The 19,835-nt window shown below is 37.1% G+C and overlaps 1 protein-coding gene across 2 annotated transcripts; it reads right to left on the bottom strand.

Annotated features, from left to right (window-relative positions):
- Positions 1–5,476: 5,476 nt before the first annotated feature.
- On the bottom strand, positions 5,477–7,758 carry LOC113284514. 2 transcript variants are annotated; one of them, XM_026534000.1, is made up of 4 exons: positions 7,588–7,758; positions 7,432–7,470; positions 7,253–7,322; positions 5,477–6,871 (listed from the first exon to the last, which is right to left on the bottom strand). In XM_026534000.1, exons 3-4 carry the CDS (start codon positions 7,299–7,301, stop codon positions 6,282–6,284), a joined length of 639 nt encoding a protein of 212 aa, XP_026389785.1. In that variant the 5' UTR covers positions 7,302–7,322; positions 7,432–7,470; positions 7,588–7,758; the 3' UTR covers positions 5,477–6,281. The 2 variants fall into 2 exon arrangements, with proteins under 2 accessions (XP_026389785.1, XP_026389784.1); XM_026533999.1 differs by having other exon boundaries at positions 7,253–7,319.
- Positions 7,759–19,835: the final 12,077 nt, after the last annotated feature.

The following is a 19,835-nucleotide window of genomic DNA, read 5'->3' as shown; positions in this document are numbered from 1 at the left end:
GGTTATTTTAGGTCAACATTCGACTAATATCTAATAGAACATGAGCATCAGAGGAAAATTAAACAGATTGAGAGATAAATCTCTATTGCATTGTGTTTATTAGATTGGCAAAGTTGTAGTACATATACAGATATTACAACGAAAAGAAAGGAAACAAAATATACAAAAGATACGTACAAGGGATACGTACAATACTATGACAACACTAAATATATATGCAGTTAAGAAGAGGATATGTAAAGATACTATAGTATCTCGTAACACCCCCCCCCCCCCAGACTCAAGATGGTGCTGAATTCATCTTTAGTCTGGAAAGCAAGAACTTTAGTCGAGGAGCATGATGTGACTTGGTGAATAAATCTGTCAATTGAAATTCTGAGCTTACGTGAGGAAGATTAATTGTTTCACGCTTAAAGTGATGTCTTGTAAAATGACAGTCAATCTTTACATGCTTTGTTCTTTCATGAAAAATGTCATTATGAGTAATTTGAATTGCAGCTTTGTTGTCACAAAATAGAGGTGTAGGCGTAGAAATGACAACTCCCATGTCACAGAGTAACCATCGAATCCATATGATCTCATAAGTAGTATAAGCTAGAGCTCGATATTCTGCTTCAACACTTGAACGAGATACAACAGTCTGCTTCTTACTTCTCCAAGATATAAGAGAATCTCCCAAAAATAAGCAGTACCCTGTAATGGATCTCCTATCTGTAACATCCCCAATCTGAATCTGAGTATGCTCTAAGAATAAGTTTATATTTAGATGAGAACTGCAACCCCTGATATAAGGTTCCATTGAGATAACGAAGTGTTCTAAGAACAGCAGCATAATGAGTAGAACGGGGAGCTGACATGAATTGACTTACAAAATGAACTGCATGACTTATATCAGGTCGAGTAATGGTTAAGTAATTCAGACTTCCTACCAATTGTCGATATAGTGTTGGATTGGATAAAAGCTTTCCATCTGAAGGACCATGTCTGACATTCACTTCTAGTGGAGTGCCTGTAATTTTAGCATCAGTAATTCCAGAGCGTGCAATGATTTCATATGCATATTTAGCTTGAGAAACGAAATAACCATCAACTGACTTGCTCACCTCAATACCAAGAAAATAACTAAATGTACCAAGATCCTTCATTTGAAAGCATGTATTTAGATGGTTTTTAAGATCTATGATACATTCAATATCACTGCCAGTGATAACCATATCATCTACGTACAATAGAAGTATAACAATACCTTTTTTTGATGATCGTGTAAACATTGCTGAATCGTAGTAACTCTGTGTAAAGCCATATTGAAGAATTGCACTACTGTATTTTTCAAACCAAGTATGAGGTGCTTGTTTCAGTCCATAAAGAGCTCGACTAAGTTCACACACCTGATTTGGAGCATGATCTAATCCAGGAGAAGGACGCATGTAAACTTCTTCTTGCAATTCCCCATTAAGAAATGCATTTTTCACATCCATTTGATGAAGATCCCACTGTCGAACAGCAACAACTGCAGTGAGTGTACAAACAGTTACCATGCGAGAAACAAGAGCAAATGTTTCCTCATAGTCTATGCCATATTCTTGAGTATATCCCTGAGCAACAACACGAAATTTGCACCGTTCAAGACTTGCATCTGACTTGGTTTTGACTTTGTAGACCCATCTGCTTCCAACAACAGATTTTCCATGGGGGAGATCTACCATTTCCCACGTACCAGCTTCTTTATGTGCAGTCAACTCATCTGTCATCGAATCCTGCCAGTCTGGTATAGCTGCAGCTTCTCTGTAGTTTCTAGGTTCATAAATAGAGATAATGGTGGATAATGAGCAATGATAGTCAGAGAACTTAGCTGGAGATCTTCGATTACGAGGTGGCAATGTGTCAACTTGAGAATCAGAATCTCTTTACAAGGCGACATAGAGTGGTAGGACACAACTGGAATCTGATGAGTATCATCTGTATGCGGAACAGTTTCATTACTAGACACAGGCACTAGAGATGTATTGGTGTTAACTTCACTAAAAAAAAGGATCAGTGTAAATGAATTTCTCAAAAGAAGAGGATTTACTGTTTGGAAGAGACCAAAATGGAACCTTCTCCCAAAAGGTTACATGTCTAGAGACTCAAAGTTTTCTACTAACAGTATCATAGCAGCGATATCCCTTTTGTTCAATACCATAGCCCAGAAACACACAAAGAACATTCTTTTGAGTAAGCTTATTTCGTTCACGCTCAGGAAGGAGAACAAAACATGTTGAACTAAAAACTTTAAGCTCAGAGTAATCAAGTTTCTTACCGTAAAGGCATTTATAAGGAGAAATACCTCCAATGATAGATGTTGGAACACCATTGACGGTATAAACTATTGTGAGAACTGACTCTCCCAGAAATTTGATGGAACTGATGCAGAAACAAGTTGGATTCTAGCTGTTTCGATAATATGACGATGTTTGCGTTCTGCAACTCCGTTTTGTTCTGGAGTTTCAGTACAAGATAGTTGTAATAATGTGCCTTGAGTTTTGAGAAAATCTTTGAAAGGAGTGGATATATATTCACCTCCTTGATCAGCATGAAAGATTTTGATAGATTTACCAAACTGAGTTTTGACCATAGTTAAAAAGGTTACATATAAGTTAAGAAATTTTGTTCTTGAACTAAATAGATAAACCCAAGTAAACCGAGAATAATCATCAATGAAACTCACACAATATAATGCACCTCCTTTTGACATAACTGGAGATTTACCCCAAACATCAGAGTGAATAAGAGCAAATTGTTCAGTAGTTTTTGAGGTGCTTGCATTAAAAGAAAGTGCTGGTTGTTTTGCCAGTTTACAAGAAATGCAACTAGCTTCTTTATCTACTTGTGTATCTCATAGTAGAACTTTATTGACCATATATGAAAGACGAGAAAATGAAACATGACCTAGTCTAGAATTCCAAGACATAAAAGGAGATGTGGAATGAGATGTAGAGGTTGTAGCAGCAACATGATTTCTGATTTTTGATGGAATAATCAGAGTCTGTAGAAGATACAATCGACCCACTCTACGGCATATCCCAACTAGCTTCCCTTCTTTGAGATCCTGAATAGCACAACCAATAGGAGAGAAAAAAATGTTAAAACCTTGATCACATAGTTGTCCAATTGAGATGAGATTCATTGTAATCTTAGGAACAAGAAGAACATCTGGTACACAAATGTTATTTGAATCTCTAACCACCCCAATGTGACTGACGATTACAACAGTTCCATCAGAAGTGTGAATCTTAGGAGCAACAACTGGACAAAGACTGTCAAAAACTTTTGAATCATAAGTCATGTGATTGGATGCTCCAGAATCTAGATACCATCCAATTGAGAAAATACCAGAGGGAGTAGAAAAGACTGATGCAGCTGCAGTATTGTTACTGATTGAAAGAGCTTGTTTAATCATCTCATGTATGTCAGCAAGACTAGGTGATGATGTATCAGATGGAACTGTTGATTGAGATAGTGCGCATGATAATGCTTCAGCATATTCCTGGAGGTTGGAGATGTATAGTTTCTGGTAGAATGCCCAAGTTCTTTGCAGTAGTTGCACTGTGTGGTAGGAGTATCTTGCGGTATTGCAGCAGGTGGCAGAGTGCATTTCCTTGCTATGTGACCAGTTTTCTTGCAATTATGACAAACAGGTTGTGAAGAATTACACTGTGTTGCAAAACTATTCTTCTAATTGTTGAAATTTAGACGAGGTGCAGGCATAGCAAATACTCCTGAGATTTATGGCTTGATCTGTTTGCATGTTTCTTCAGTGATCAGCTCAGATAAAGCAATTTCTACGGATGGAAGAGGTGAACGGTGAAGAATAGCAATTCTGACTGATTCAAACTCTTCTCGTAGAGCCATCAACAGTTGAACCAGTCTTGTCTCTTCTCTATATTTTTCTCATATTGCCAAATCAGTTGTCCATTTTGACTCCATAAGTCAAGTTGATTCCAAATCACAGACATCACAGAGTGAAAGTCAGAAATCGATTGATCTAATGGTTGCTTCATAGAAGGAATATCTTGTTCATGTTTGTATCTTTGAGCAAAGTTAATTTGTGTGTACCTTTTTGAGAGAAAGTCCCAAGCATCTTTAGCAACTTCAAAGTTTGTAAGTTGCATACTGATTGAAGTAATCACTGTGTTGCCAATCCAAGTCAGGATCTTGTGATTGTTAGTCTCCCAGGTTTCAAGACTACTTGCTGATGTTTCGGTTCCCTTATCTTTGATGATAGAAGCAGATTCTTTGGGTTTTGTTTCTATCCCATCTATGTATTTCCACATGTTTTTTCCTTTGAGAAAGCTTTTCATAAGAAAAGACCAGTGAGTGTAATTAGTACCATCTAGTTTTGCAGTAATATGATGAAAATCTTCGCGTGATATGATTATCAGGAAGATGAGAAAGGAGTAACTAGATTAGGGTTTAAAACTGAAGATAATAAAGGTGCTGAGACACAAGAGTAAAAGATTCCTGTCTGGCTTAAGGAGATTGTTTGTTTGCAGCAGAAGGTGGCCTTTCAGATCTTACCTAGCTCTGATGCCATGATAGAACATGAGCATCAGAGGAAAACTAAACAGATTGAGAGAGAAATCTCTATTGCATTGTGTTTATTAGATTGGCAAAGCCGTAATACATATACAGAGATTACAACGAAAAGAAAGGAAATAAAATATACAAAACATACGTACAAGGGATACGTACAATACTATAACAACACTAAATATATATATATATATGCAGTTAAGAAGAGGATATGTAAAGATACTATAGTATCTCGTAACAATATCAGGTCGTAGCGCCCCTTGGGGATTGATCTTTCCCTGAGTCTCTTCACAAAGCTGGTCCTACACTCCTCCACTCAATGGAGAACTTTCACAATTAGGTTACACTTGTGATCTTTCCCTAATTCTTCGTTATGATTCAAGAGAAACTATCCAAGCTAAAGCTGGGTCCATCAATGCCTCCACTGCAGAAGAAGCAGAGGTTCTGAGCTTGCTGGAAGCGGCTGTTTGGGCAAAGATCATGGACCTAAACTGTTTTTGGGTGGAAGGTGATTGTCAGAGATTAATTATATATGCTCATAAAAAGTCAAGTAATATTTTTTGGTGAAACCGGACAATAGTTTGTCTTGTGAAAAGTTTTGGGTTCGGGGAATTTTGTTTAAGGATAGAATATTTTTTGGTGAAACCGGACAATAGTTTGTCTTGTGAAAAATTTTGGGTTCGGGGAATTTTGTTTAAGGAAAGAAGATGCAACTCATACATAAATAACAATGGCTGCAGAAGCCAGACTTCATTTCCTGGACTTTGTACTCGGATTTTCAGTTTTCAAATTCAGTTGTAAGTTTTAATTCAGTGAATGGGGTTAACCATTGGATAACTCTTTTAACTTTCTTCTTTTCAATCTACGTAATTTCCAAAAAAAAATAAAATGAAATCAATACATCTACCATTTAAAAAGATTACCCCAGTCCTTTAAAACAAAAAATGTCGGCAAATAAGTATCTGTGAACACGGTAAGAACAAAATAAAATGAACCAAAGAAACTAGAGCCACAACGATAATTTCATAGTTTTACTTGGTTCTCTCCACTGCTTTGTTCAAGTCTCAGACATCACTACAATTTACATAAAGCAAGGTGAAACAGTAAAATAAAGTTAAACAGGGCCTTCCTCCAGTTTACTCTCCAACGCTCCCACTATCTGATTCATTGCTTTCAACTCGACCAGTTGCCGTAACTCTCTTCCTCTAACACCCATCAGATGTACTCAATTGACCCCTGAAGATACTCTCCATAAACAAAGTCTAAGTCGTCAGCATCAGAGTCAGAGTCAATACCAGCCAGGGGGTCAAGGATCTCCCAGCCACCGGCGTTTATTAAACTTTGTGGGTCCTTTGTGATTCCTTCCAGTAAGCTGCCCCACTTTGGACTCTGGGTGCTCACATAGTAGTACTTGACGTCTGCTATGCCAATCCACTCCCTGATGCCGTTGAGCCTTTTTATGGGAATCGACTGGATTTGAAGCACACCACGCTTAAAGTCCTTAAACACAACTGTCATGTCAACATGGTCGACTCCAACCGCCAGATGAATGATCTCGACCTATCTAAGTGAGACTACGAGGAAAGGTGCTTCTAAGAGCTCAATTAGGCAATGTGGAGTCAGGGCAAGATTAACCAACCCCTTCTGGGGAAGATTCCCATCAAATTCGTACCTGGCGTGAAGTGGATCAATCGGCAAGATAATGGGCATCAGACTGTCCCATATATAAAAATCGACTCTGTAGATAAATTCCTCGAAAACATTGATAATATCCATGTCCCTGTTTTGGTTCTCTTTCTCAATATTATCTGAATCGCGAGCAGGATTCTTCCTGAAGGTCTGCGTCCCATGAAATTGGATATCCTTCGTTTTCTCAGTCCCCACCATGATGTCGTGGTACAAGTGGTAGTGCAAGAACGGCATACCGTCCTTACTGAGATGGATGAAAGCATGCTTACATTCTTATGCAAAAACTTTATCTGGAAATTGGCCCTGGAGGTTAAAAATTGGAACTCGTTTAAATGTGCTTCAAGGGTGCCGATGATATCTTCATCTTTACATATCCCGTTGGTACGGACTACGACATCAGTCAACTTTACAGGCGCGATCTCTTCACTTGCAACCTTCTCCAAAGTAACACCTTCTGAGAGTGCTCTTTCAACAGTATCCTTCTCGACAGACTTTTCTTCCGTGCTAGACGGACTGACACCCAACTTCTCGGCAGCTTCAATGAGTAACTCTCGAGAAAGTCTGGCTTGACATTTCTTGTGCCTCATTTCCCCCATTTCATCGTCCATAACTGACATGACCAGGAAATTTCAAACACAGGGAATTATTTCCAAAAACATCAGATTTTTGCCAGCCGCGCCAAACATGTTGGGTAGAATTGAGAATATATCAACAAGCAGATATGGTTGATTAGAGAGCGAGAATTCGATTTGACAACAATCAGTCCCTAATGACTACTAGCTGCCACTACATAACGAATACACTTGAGTTTCTAAATTCAAGGTAAGCAAATGAGTGTGCAAGGCCATATTGGTTTATCTATTAGCTCAGCGTGTGAAATCTAAATAACAGTAATGGGAAACAAAAGATTCTAGAAGATTGAAATACATAAATACATCATACAGCAGTTCTGATAGAGTCAGAAACAATAAATGGGATTCAGGCAACTCACAGTTCTCACGGTATTCCCTTAACCTTTTGGCATGGCTTCTCAAAAACATGTCTTTTTCAATGATCTCCTGCTACAAAAATAACCAGTGTGTTTCTTGTAAGAATAATTCAAAATTAAAACCAAATAATTTTGTAATTAAACCCTAAAATAGGAAAATGAAATTTCCAATAAAAGAATACCTCGGTGGTTGCTGCTACTGCTAATTAACTGTCAATTACCTGATGGATAAAAAAATTTGAAATTTTAATTGAGTAACAATTGAAAACCCTAACTGAAACAAAAAAATAAAATAAATAAATAATAACAAGAGAGAATGAAAACAGAAGAAATCAAACCTCAAAATTAACACAAAGGATCAATTGATGAACTAAATTCAAAGGTTTCGGATGATTATACTAAATCGATCTCAATAGAGAAATCCGCAGCGGTGGGTTAGGAAAAAAAATACTACAAGAAGACACGGCATCTCTCGGTAGACGATTCACCTCCTTCATATACGAACCATGATATTGGGCATACCAAAATCTTCTTAGGCATACAAGGCACTAGTCCTAACTTGGGTGACCTTATAAGGGGTACCATATGGGGTGGTTCAATTACCTATATGCCCTTAAATTCTTTAAATTACTACTAATCTATCCCTAACCCTAATACAAAACTTATAATCAACTACACCTAAAATCAGTTTCATTCACCTTCTTCATCTTCCTCTCCACAGCCGAACTCATTCACCCTTTCCTTTCTTTTTTTTTCATCGCGGAAATTTAATTGTCGATTCGTGAAACTTTAATCGACGATTAAACTCATCTATATAATGGGTCGTCGTAAGGCAGTATCTCGTTCAAATCGATCGACTGAACAACCTATTGATGAAGAAGAAGATTTAGAGAGTGAAGAACAAACTCAAAATCAACCACAAAATCAACCGGAAGAAGAACCAACTCCGGAAATGAGAATAAGAAGGTTAGTTCTACACACCCATCTCATTTTTGATGTTTATGATTGTTTTGGTCGATTTAATTCGTCAAAATCATGTGTTCTGCGGCGGTTACAAGGTATGGTTCGGCATAAAACAAATGTTAGATGTGCGCCGAGCTGTTCTTGGAACTGAACCCTGAAAGTGCATATGAACGGCTCGGCGTAGATCTGAAATCCGTTTTGAGCCGAACTTAGTGACACAGAGACTTATATTTAGAATCGGCTTATTCGATGGTGTTAGTTTTGTGCCGAATATATTTTTTGTGAATTTCAGAAATTTTGCATGTGCGCAGGATCGGCTTGTATGGTAGTATTAGTTTTGTGCCGAATAAATGTTGTTTGAATTTCAGAATTTTTGCATGTGCTTAGGATCGGCTTGTATGGTAGTATTAGTTTTGTGCCGAATAAATGTTGTTTGAATTTCAGAATTTTTGCATGTGCTTAGGATCGGCTTGTATGGTTGTATTAGTTTTGTGCCGAATAAATGTTGTTTGAATTTCAGAATTTTTGCATGTGCTTAGGATCGGCTTGTATGGTTGTATTAGTTTTGCGCCGAATAAATGTTTCAATTCATAAGTATAGATTCGGCTTATTCGATAGTATTAGGGCTGCGCCGAATATCATTGTTAAAATTTCATAAATTTTACAAGTGTATAGGATTGGATTATTTATATGATATCATGTTGCGCCGAATACATGTTTGAGTTCATAATCATAGATTCGGATTATTCGACAGTTTCAGTTGTGAGCCGAATATTTAGGATCGGCTTATAATTGTTTTGTGGTATGAGCCGATCCACTCTCTGTGTAAGCTAATAAAAATTTCAAGACATGATTCATACTTGCGCCGAATTAGTCTTATAACTTTCATACTTGTGTCAGGACCAATGCCGCGGGTAGGGAGATGTTGAAAAAAATGAAGGACAAAATTGATTGCAAAACACCAATGACCATGGAAGAACAAAACTACCTCTACAAAAAGTGGGATGCAATCATCAACAAAGGATAAGGACCCGAGGAACCCGCACAAAATCCTACCACTAAGAAGAGGGGTCGTGGTTAAATGCCCTTTTATGTTTCCAACTTCCTTTTAATGTTTTTCTTAAGTTTTAAGTACACTTTTATGGTGTTGCAAACACCTTTGATTTTAGGTGCTCAACTTTGTTTTTAATGGTGCTGGGATTGGGTTATGGACACCTTCAATTTCATGTTTTAATGAATAGCTTAACATTTATGCGCCGAATGTATAGAGTTCGGCTTATCCTCTAATGTTAGTTACGCGCCGAATCATTTGTCCTTCAGGTTCGGCTTTTTCTATAATTTGAGTTATAAGCCGAGCCTTAAAAATCATTACTGGTGTAATCCATTTAACCTTGCTAGCGCCGGTTCCACTATGCTCACGAATCATTTCAAACCGATCACATCGGCTTTGTTGTCCTTTAACTAGTACACAATTTATCTTCATCGCGTGTTCCTCAAGCCAATCCAGAACTTCTGGTTTAGTTTTCCATATCTACGTTCATTCCAAAACAAGTAATTAGTAAGAAAAACTTTGGAATATTCCGACAACATTAAGGTAAACAAAAGGTTCTTACATACCAAATCATTTTGGAAGTGATCCTTGGTATCCTCGTGAATTATGTCTACTGGATCAGGTTGATTTTCCATGGGTCCAAGCACGATCTACAAAGAATATCACAAGGTTAGACACTAGAAAGGGAATATAATAACAAGGTTCGGCGCATTCGATAATCACATTATGTGACGAACTATAAACACTTACAGGTTTCGGCTTATACGATATCCTCAATATGTGCCGAACCACGAACAATATTTTAACCCAAAAATTAACAAATTCATGTTCGGCTCAGACTATAATCATATTATGTGCCGAACCTTAAACATAAGAGGTTTCGGCTGATACGATATTCTCCATATGTGCCGAACCAATCACAATATTTCAACCCAGAAATTAAAAAATTATGTTCGGCACATACGATTTTGGATATGTAAGCCGAATTAGTAATGATTATATTCCGGACTATTCAGGATGTTGTTCGGCTTACTATGAAACTTTCATATAAGCCGAACTAGTGTCTAGCAAAAGAGTTGGAATTGGAAATTATAGGTTCGACGCATGCAGTAAAAAGATTCAGTAAGCCGAACCGTTCATCAATTGGTAGATTCGGCTCATAGATGTAAGCCGAACCTCAACCTGTTTCGCCGAACCATGATTCAAAAAACCTAAATTTTGATAATTGAAAGCTCTAAAAGTGAGATTAAGTATAGGATATAAGTGTACATGTGTATTAGAAGCATTGGGTTCCTCATCAATTTCTTCATCATCAGGATTTGGCTCATAAAAATCATCATCTTGAGTTTGTGTTTGAGTTTGAGCTTGAGTTTGAGTGGGTGTAAAATCATTCTCATAATCTAAGAAATCAGCCATTTGGGAATCATTGGTGTAGTTGATGTGTATTTTCCTAGGTTTTTTAGATGATATATGACCCTCCTCATCCTCCATTGAATCAAGAATTAGAATTTTCTCCTTCTCTTTCTCTCCTTCTTAACCAAACCAAAACTTTGATTTTTTTTTCCTCAAATTTTTCATCTAAACAACTCTTATAATTCTGAAAATTATTTTAATCACTAAAAAAAATATTTAATCACTAATCAAGATTATTAACACTAATACGTAAAGGGCAGATTTTCAATTAAAAAAATTGGGTTAAGGGGTTATCTGATTTTGCTATTTCATAACCTTTTTTGTCTTCATTCAGTATGCCTTGGAAGATTTTGGTATGCCCAATATTATGGTTCTCATATACTTCCAACACCCTTCTAGATGAATGGAAAGTTTATCAGAATAACCCACATCACTTTGACCCATCGGGAAGACCCATTATCGAATTGAACCATGGTTTTTTTTTGGGACAATTAAGTTATTACTACCTCCACCTCAACCTGCCTCTCTTTTAGAGACAGAGGGAATACTGTCTAGGATAAGAGATGTCCTAGTATGAGCAAATGACTAAATTATCCTTTTATTTGGTTAAATTTTATTTATTTTTTTAATATTATTTCAAAATAACTTTTCATTTAACTTTTTTTGTTAGGTATGATTTGGCTAGGTGTTTTTTTCCTAGCCGGACCTCAATTTTTCTTCATATGCGAACTTTTGTATATAACACAAATTGTTTTGTTCGGGTAAGTCGAAATTCTTTTCCTCTTAACCGAACTTTAATCTGTAAGATAAAAAATGTTGACTTTGGCCAAGTCGATTTTTTTTCTCCTAATTTTTTTTTAAAAATCTATGTGTTGAGTTCGGTTACTTCAAAAAATTTAATTCTTACCGAACTTTTTTCTGAAAATCTATATATTAAGTTCGGTTACGTCGCAATTTTCTCTCATAACCGAAGTCGACTTGTTGATGGGAGAAAACGATTTACTGGTTTTTTAGGAAGTGAAGAGACGACCGTGCGGATGAAACTCCTCGAACCGAGCAAATTGCTTTAACCTTTTGCAAACAGATACACTGCAAAGGGAATGTTTGAATTCGAGAGATCAGTCTGTAAGACTCCGGCCTAAACCAAGACAATGGTCATTCCAGAGTCAATTCAGTCACAAGAGAGATGGGTCGATCTGTAGGAGGGAAGCTGAGAAGTGTGTGAGATCAATGATGATCAAGGATTGCAAATGTGTTGTGTATTCTGCGTGAGGAAAATAAGTTCTGATGATTAAATTTGCTATGTTGAGAGTAATTGCTCAGACGCTGAGTTCTTGTTCTCTTTTTTCAATCATGGGTTCATAAACTTATTTATATTGCAAGAAATAGTAGACACATTGATCCCAGTAAGTGTGAAGGTTGCTGGAGTCAAAGAGTGGGAAAGTGGAAATTGTGTTAAAACTAGTTACTCATCGTGCAGAGACTTGGTTGATTGTTCATCCATTACTTCGTTAACTCATCTAACCGCTTACACGACTTAGTCACGTTCTTATCGTGGGTGAACACACTTGTCGTAGGCCACCAGATCAAAAACCTAATTAATATCCCCATGTGACACGATTGGTGTCTCTTGATTGTGGAGTCTGCAAGGCAGACGTGTATTTTATTAATCAGTTGTTGACTTGATGAGACAGTGAGTCTTTGTATTTTTGAGTCGAGCATGATTTACGAATGCTTTAGGATTCATGAATTGAATATGTCTATTGATACATATGTACAATTGTCAAATGAATGTTGATGGTTAAAGTGAGAAAATATTGCTCGTTCGATGAATTGTAGAATATTGATAGTTGAACCAATACTCCTAGTCTGAGGAAATATTGCTCGTGTGAGAAAATATTGCTCGTCTGAGAAAATGTTGCTCGTTTTGGTAGAAGGACCAAATAAAATATTAATTTAAGATACTAGCAACTGGGCCGAGTATAATTAAATAAAAATGTTGATTGCGGGATCAACGTAAAATTGTTAGTGCTTGAACCTGCTCAGAATTATGTTTTGTAGAGCATTAGATTCGAAACCCTAATTTTAATCAGTTGCTGATCAATTGATGAATTATTGAAAGTAAACCACAGAGTGAGAGAGGGGCCGACTACGTGGGATGATGGCCCGACCATGTAGCGCCTAGATGCTCGAGTGAGCAAATACCAAAGTTCTTTGAAGACCAGTTGGTGAAAGGATGATTAAATTTTGGTTTAATCATTTATTAAAATAATGCTCGTCTGAGAAATAGGTTATGTTATATACGATCCTCGGCGAGTACTCCGTCAATTAGGATGCATGCAAAAGGTTCCTTTGTTTGATGAGAAATTCAGGTTGTTACCAAAGAGTGGTAGTGGAACTAAAAGCACCACTTCATCTTGGGAACCAAAGTATGATCCTGATCCCACCCTTGAGTTTTGGAATAACTTAGACGATCACACATTAGATGCGTCCAAGTTAGCACCTTTACTTGATGATCCATGCAAAGAGGATCCGGGCTATATGGATTGGTATAACCAAATTTTTCATCCATTCATTATCAATAAAAGAAGTCAAAAGGAAGTTGATAAGGGGAAGGCGAAGGCAATCAAGATCACCAACAAGTCCACTGCCGAAGATGTAGTCAACGCTTTCAAGATAATGGTAAGAATGACTTCACTTTATACTATTTTTATATATTAGTTATGGTAAAAATGTCTTCAACCTCACGGTTATAAGTTGTTGACAAATGAAAAAATAGGTTTCCGCGGGTAGGGAGATGTTGAAAAAAATGAAGGCCAAACTTGGTTGGAAAACACCAATGACCATGGAAGAACAAAAATACCTCTACAAAAAGTGGGATGCAATCATTAACAAAGGAGAAGGACCCGAGGAACCGGCACAAAATCCTACCACTAAGAGGTCTCTACAAGTTGGTGAAGGTACAAGCCAAGATGGTGCTACCGGCCAACCCGGTAATGATGCGTCGGAAGATGAAGACCAAGGTGGAAGAAGAGGTGGTCGTGCAACTAAGAAGAGGGGTCGTGGTTAAATGCCCTTTTATGTTTCCAAGTTCCTTTTAATGTTTTCTTAAGTTTTAAGTACACTTTTATGGTGTTGCAAACACCTTTGGTTTTAGGTGCTGAACTTTGTTTTTAATGGTGCTGGGATTGTGTTATGGACACCTTGAATTTCATGTTTTAATGCACTGCATAATAGTTAATTAGTTACTTATTACCTGCAATTTACTTTGGTTCGGTTGATCCTGTAATTTGAGTTATGCGCCGAATCTCGAAACTCTGGTTCGGCGTATCCTGTAATATTAGTTACGCGCCGAATCATTTGTCCTTCAGGTTCGGCTTTTTCGATGGTATTAGTTTTGCGCTGAACCTTTAATTTCGATAGTATAATTAGAGTTCAACGGCTAGTTCTTTTATTTTTTCTTAAACTATTGATCCGTTGGGGAATTTCTATATATAGTGCAGCCCATTCCTACTCATTTCTACACATACCAATTTTTGTTTGTTGCATTTCTACTCAAAAATGGAACCATTCACCGTTGAAGATGATAAAATTCTTGTCAGAGTTTTTATTAGAACCTATCGTGAGCGGCTTAATGAACATCATTCGATGTTTTGGAAAAGAGTTAAAGAATTTCATTTTGAGTTAGATGGGAATCCAAAACGTCGTAAGTGGATGGAATTATCTGAAAGAGTGAAGGTATCCGTTATACTATGCGAGATTACATCATAATATTGAGATGGGTCAATCAATATCATTCCTTGGATACTAATAAAGAGAAGGTTAGTATTTTAAATGAATTTCCACCGCGGTTAACGCTTTAGTTTGCATACTAACTTTGGTATTCTTCTTTTTTAAGGAAGCTAGAGTTTAAAGCCTTTGTGAAATACTCCATGGAGGAAGATACGAGCTTGGAATGTGTTATACATGGTTGAGGAGAAGAACTCCGAAATTTATTAGATAACTAATCGCCGAGATTCGTTAGAGATAATTTAAGATTGAACTATTATGTAAATCAGTGGATGGTTCGTCTTAGATCTGCAAACTCGTATAAGCCGAACTTGTAAGAAGTTTCAAAATTTGAAATTCTAGCCGTTACATAAACGGATTAGGCTTATGTTCAAACCTTCTTATGAGCCGAACATTGTCTATTTTTGCACAAAAATCTATGGACGACTCTTTTTTGAAATATATAGCCGTTGTAACCTGTATTATATATAGGCATACATGGTTTTTCATAATCTTTAGAGTATACACTAAAAAAAATGGCACACCCAACTCATGAGTTTACTTTCGAAAAAGATTTGTCTCTTTGCACTAATTACGTAGCATACTATCCAAAGAAGGGTGAAGAACGACGAGTGAAGGGTTTGATGAGTATGTAATACTTGGTTAGAATTCATGAAGCCTTCAGCACCGAAACGAGTAATCCTCACAACCGGGATAGTGCGGCCTTTTTTTTCCGAATTGGAACTATTAAAGAAACGGTGAAAGACTTTATAGCTTTAGTTTGGATTGTGAGTCGACATCGTCTCAAGGGTGAAACAAACTCTGAGATTGAAGATCGGGCTCTAGAGGAATGGCGAAGATGGAAAGGAAATAATTTCGAATACAAAGATCACTACTACATTCTTAGAAGGTTTCTCATTACCCGTTTAGGATATTAGAAAAATTCGATTAAAAATTTATTGTAAGGATATTATGTAATGGGAGTGTAATCCACATTTTCTATGAATTTGAAAAGTCTATTTGGAATGATATAATATTTTTGTGTTCATGAATCATAAAAGGTTCGGCTTATCCTATAATTCCAGTTATGCGCCGAATGTTGAAATCCACTGTTCGGCTTTCTTAAGAAATATAATACAAGCGGAACCTAGCCGAGTAACTCAGGTTTTTTTTTTGGTCAGGTTCGGATTGCAGTGAAATAATATTACAAGCCGAACCTGACAAAAAACTGTGGTTTTTGGTTTTTTTTTTGTCAGTTTCGGCTTTCATCAAAATAATACTCTAAGCCGAACTTGACAGAAAAACTCTGGATTTTCATCACTCTGTCGGATTCGGCTTTCCTTGAACTAAAGTTACAAGCCGAACCATCTCCTGTGTTCATGGTTCCAGTTTCTAGAAAACGACACGTTCCATAACCAAAAAGTAAATCATTCAAGTATTTCGTTTTGATGGTTACATGTAATTGCAATTCTAGTCAAAATATCATCCTCATCATACACGAAAATCAAAAGACACAAAATACGCGGATAAATCCATGAAACATTTTATGGAGATCCTAATCGAATCTCATCCTCTTCACTGACCTCTTTCTCATCCTCTTCACTGACCTCATTCTCATCATCTTCACTGACCTCTTGCTTATCATCTTCATCCTCATCACTTGAAAACATAATTACTTGTCCACTTGGAGGCTCCACATTCAAAGATATCCAAAGATCCATTCCCGTCGTGTAATTTTCTCACCAATCCATCGCAAAATTATTTTCAAATCTAGGCCAAAAGGCTGCACTCATCAAGGGTGGTAATGGGCAACCGGGTCTAAGTTTGAGGCTGATAAAATGACAATTTTGAACAAATCCAAGAAAAAGTTTTCTATCCTTTACACCATCATTGCAAGGTTTTGTTGGAGGCGCGCAAGTAAAGCTACTACCCGTCCATGAGAAACAATGTACGGCGCAATCGAATGTCTCCGCTATTAAAAACCCACAAATGGGCATTGACATCCAATGTTCTTCAGTAATGATAAAATCCCCATGCAAACGACGTTCGAATGCAATGTACTCCGGTGCCACCCCTGCATATCCTCTTGCACCTGTTCTCATCATTGTCTTATAGAAATCTTTGTTTTTACGTAGGGCTTGTAATAATCGCTGCCGAATATAGTTAACTTCATTTTCAGGGGGCACAGGATTATTCCCTTCCTTAAAAGGACCAAGTTGTTCCGCCGTGACGTAATATCCACAATTTTCATCACCTTGCACGTTGTTCATTGCTACAATATGCTCATGAATTATTGGCGCTAAATCTTCCAAGTAGTTATCGTATATAAAATTGATAGGCCTCAAATACTTACCGGACTTATCTCTTCTAGGTCTTATCATCCTACCAATTTCATGTACGGTCCTTTTCTCCTTTATCTTAGTTTGTGAAGGATACATCCTAGCCTTCCCCTTGACATCCTCTTTACTATCCTTTGCTTGTGACGAACAATCATTATTATTCACCTCTTTGTTACTTGTTTCGGCTTTTTGAATACTTGTACGACCTCGTTTTTTTTTGGAACTTTGACTTCTTCCTCCTTCATCAACTTCTCAATTTCGTTCTTTTCCTTTTCAATCCTTGCATCATGGTAGTCAATGTCGGATGGATCCCTTTTATTACCCAATAGTTACTTGTTGGCTTATCTAGTTTGAAAATTATTCATTTTCTTACTCTTCTTACCTTTCGGTTCACTCTTATCCGGTTCCAAATCATTTTCTTGGGTGAAAGGATACATGACCGGCATCATGTTGTCCCGTAGGAATTTTTTTTGACCTCGGCCCATGTTCCTATACATCTCCGCCAACTTTTTGCCATTTGTCGTGTCCCATATCTCTAGATCATCCTCGTCGTCTTCGGTTGGGAGAGGATCGAAGCTTAATTGTTTACAAAAATGATCAATATCCTCAAATGGTATGATACCATCATTGTACCGAAGTAGGTCGTGGAGGCATGGAAGTCCCTTAGATGTCTTCATTTTACAAACACACTCTTCCTCCAAGTTGGCTCCTAATTTGTTAATCAAATCCACTTCTTCCATCAACAAGTCGATGCATAGATGTGAGACTTTATAAGTTAATTCCCATAGCCATTTAATACCATAATTCTTGTGTCTGAACATAAGGTTATGCTCGAAGGCGGCTTTAATTCTCATAACATCACTTTTGAAATATTCATCAATTACATCAAAAACCGTGTCAACACATCCAAAAAGGTTCTTCTTTAACCGATAATGAGCCGACTCTACCATACTTGTGGCTTGGTTGTCGAAGTGTTTGTGCCGATTTGTGAAACAAAACATGAACCTTTCTTTATTAGGTTCCAACACATCTTTGACCAAGTAAGTAATGACATCGGGGTAGCCGGTCTTCCAATGCTTAATAAGGATTTTAAAATTTTCTTCGTAGACATCCTCGGTGATTGACCATACCAAAGCTTCTCATTCTCCTTGGAAAGAAGCCTACAACATCTCATTATGTTCATATTCTTTCAATAATTCCTTCTTTTTCTTTACTCGTGTCTCCACCGGTTGGATTTTAGCAATATTCTCTAATTCTTTCAACTTAAGTGGTTGAATTTTCGATTGGCATTTTTTCCTCACATTGCACCATATGTGAAACGTACAAAGAAAATTGAATGCATCCGGAAATACCTTCTTAATACCATACATCAACGATGAATCTTGATCGGAAACGAACACTTTAGGAAGAGCACCCTGCCGGAATATTACCCTACACCATTTTTAAGGATTCGCAACTAAAATTCGTAACGGCCCAGCAGCCGTTACGAATTTTCCTGTTACAAAAAGCCGTTACAACCCAGTTGTAACAAGCACAAGCCGTTACGATTTTTTTTTCATAATTCGTAACATGTGGCTGCCGTTACGAATTGTAACATGCTAATTTTTCGAGTGTGCTATTCACACGCTTGGTCACATCAAGGGTGGTCACACTTGGGGTTTTCTGGGCCCACGGTTTCTAGCCATCCATCTACACCGTCTATTTCTAAACTAATATCTCTACCTTTCATATTTTCTCGAGATTCCCTCTCAATCATAAAACCCTAGATATATTTTCTTTCACAAAATCTACCTCATCAGTTCATTCTTCATCTCTATCTCTCCGTCTAATCGTCTGCCTCTATCAAACCAAAATGTTCATAGCAATTTTTTTTGTTGAGAGAGTGAGAGAGATCTTCGGCATAAAACTCTAGTTTGAAATTTCTTTAGTAGAAAATCATTAGTCGACTATGAGTGAAAATCAATGAAAAGTTCTTGAAGTCAAATCATTAACTGAATCTGAAGATTTAGACGATGAAGAAGAGTTGATTAAAAGATAACCAACAACTGAATCTGAAGATTCGACTGTCAAAAGCAAACGAAAAAGATAAGTTTTATTTCTTCTTTTTCATTTAAATCCATCTGTGATTATTATCTAGACGATTTCAAAACCAAATTTTACCTATTTCGTGTAGAAATTCTTACTCAATGCTTGATTAGAATAGAGATCTATAATCACTTGACCTTTATTTTTCTATTGAGATTAAAATCTCGAAAATTTTCAACAAAAAATTCTAGGGTTTTCTGAGCTAAAAATCCAGAAATCAATCCATTTTTAAACCTAATTGAAAATCAATCTTTAGGTCCGTGATTAGCATGCCTACATCTTTATTACCCATATTATTGATTTGATTTTTATGATATTCAAATTTACTATCTCATTTTGAACTTACATCTGGAGGCTGATGGTTTTGGTTTGTTTTATCTTGTTGCAATTGAGATTGGTTGATGTACAGAGTATGATGATGCATTGAATGAATGGGTTGCTTCAGAAATAAGCTGTAAAGATGATGTTGCTTCTAAGCAAGTGATAGCTTGAGCTGAGTTGTATTGGAAGCTGAAATGATGTTGCAATGCGGAGTTGTAGTTGTTCCAAAAGTTACCGACAGAGCTGAAATGTGCTATGGTGTTGTGCAGTGTTGCAATGGTTGTTGGTATGATAGAAGAGAAGATGCAGTAATGCTTAGCACTGAGATAGTGGAACTTCAGATTGGTCTTAAGAACTATGACCCTCAAAAGGACAAGCGTTTAAGTGGTTCAGTGAAGATTGGTCTCATGTATGCCTTGTGTGTATTGTTTGAGGATAAGGAAGTTGGGGAGGATAAGGTACCTGGTTGATGACATTTTCCTTTGTATATTTTGCTACTCGTATGTTTTTTAATTTTTCTGTTCACTCTTCTCCCTCTGTCTCGAGCGGTGAAGATTACGAGCTAGAGACATTATTTGTGTGAGGAAATAAGCATTGATTCTGAATGGTGCGCTGTTTTTCTTTCCTGTTTGTAGGAGAAGACACT

This window comes from Papaver somniferum, chromosome 5, assembly GCF_003573695.1.
Source record: "Papaver somniferum cultivar HN1 chromosome 5, ASM357369v1, whole genome shotgun sequence".
Taxonomy (NCBI): Eukaryota; Viridiplantae; Streptophyta; class Magnoliopsida; order Ranunculales; family Papaveraceae; genus Papaver; species Papaver somniferum.
Note: the sequence above shows the minus strand (reverse complement) of the source record. Positions and strands in the feature narration are given on the sequence as shown.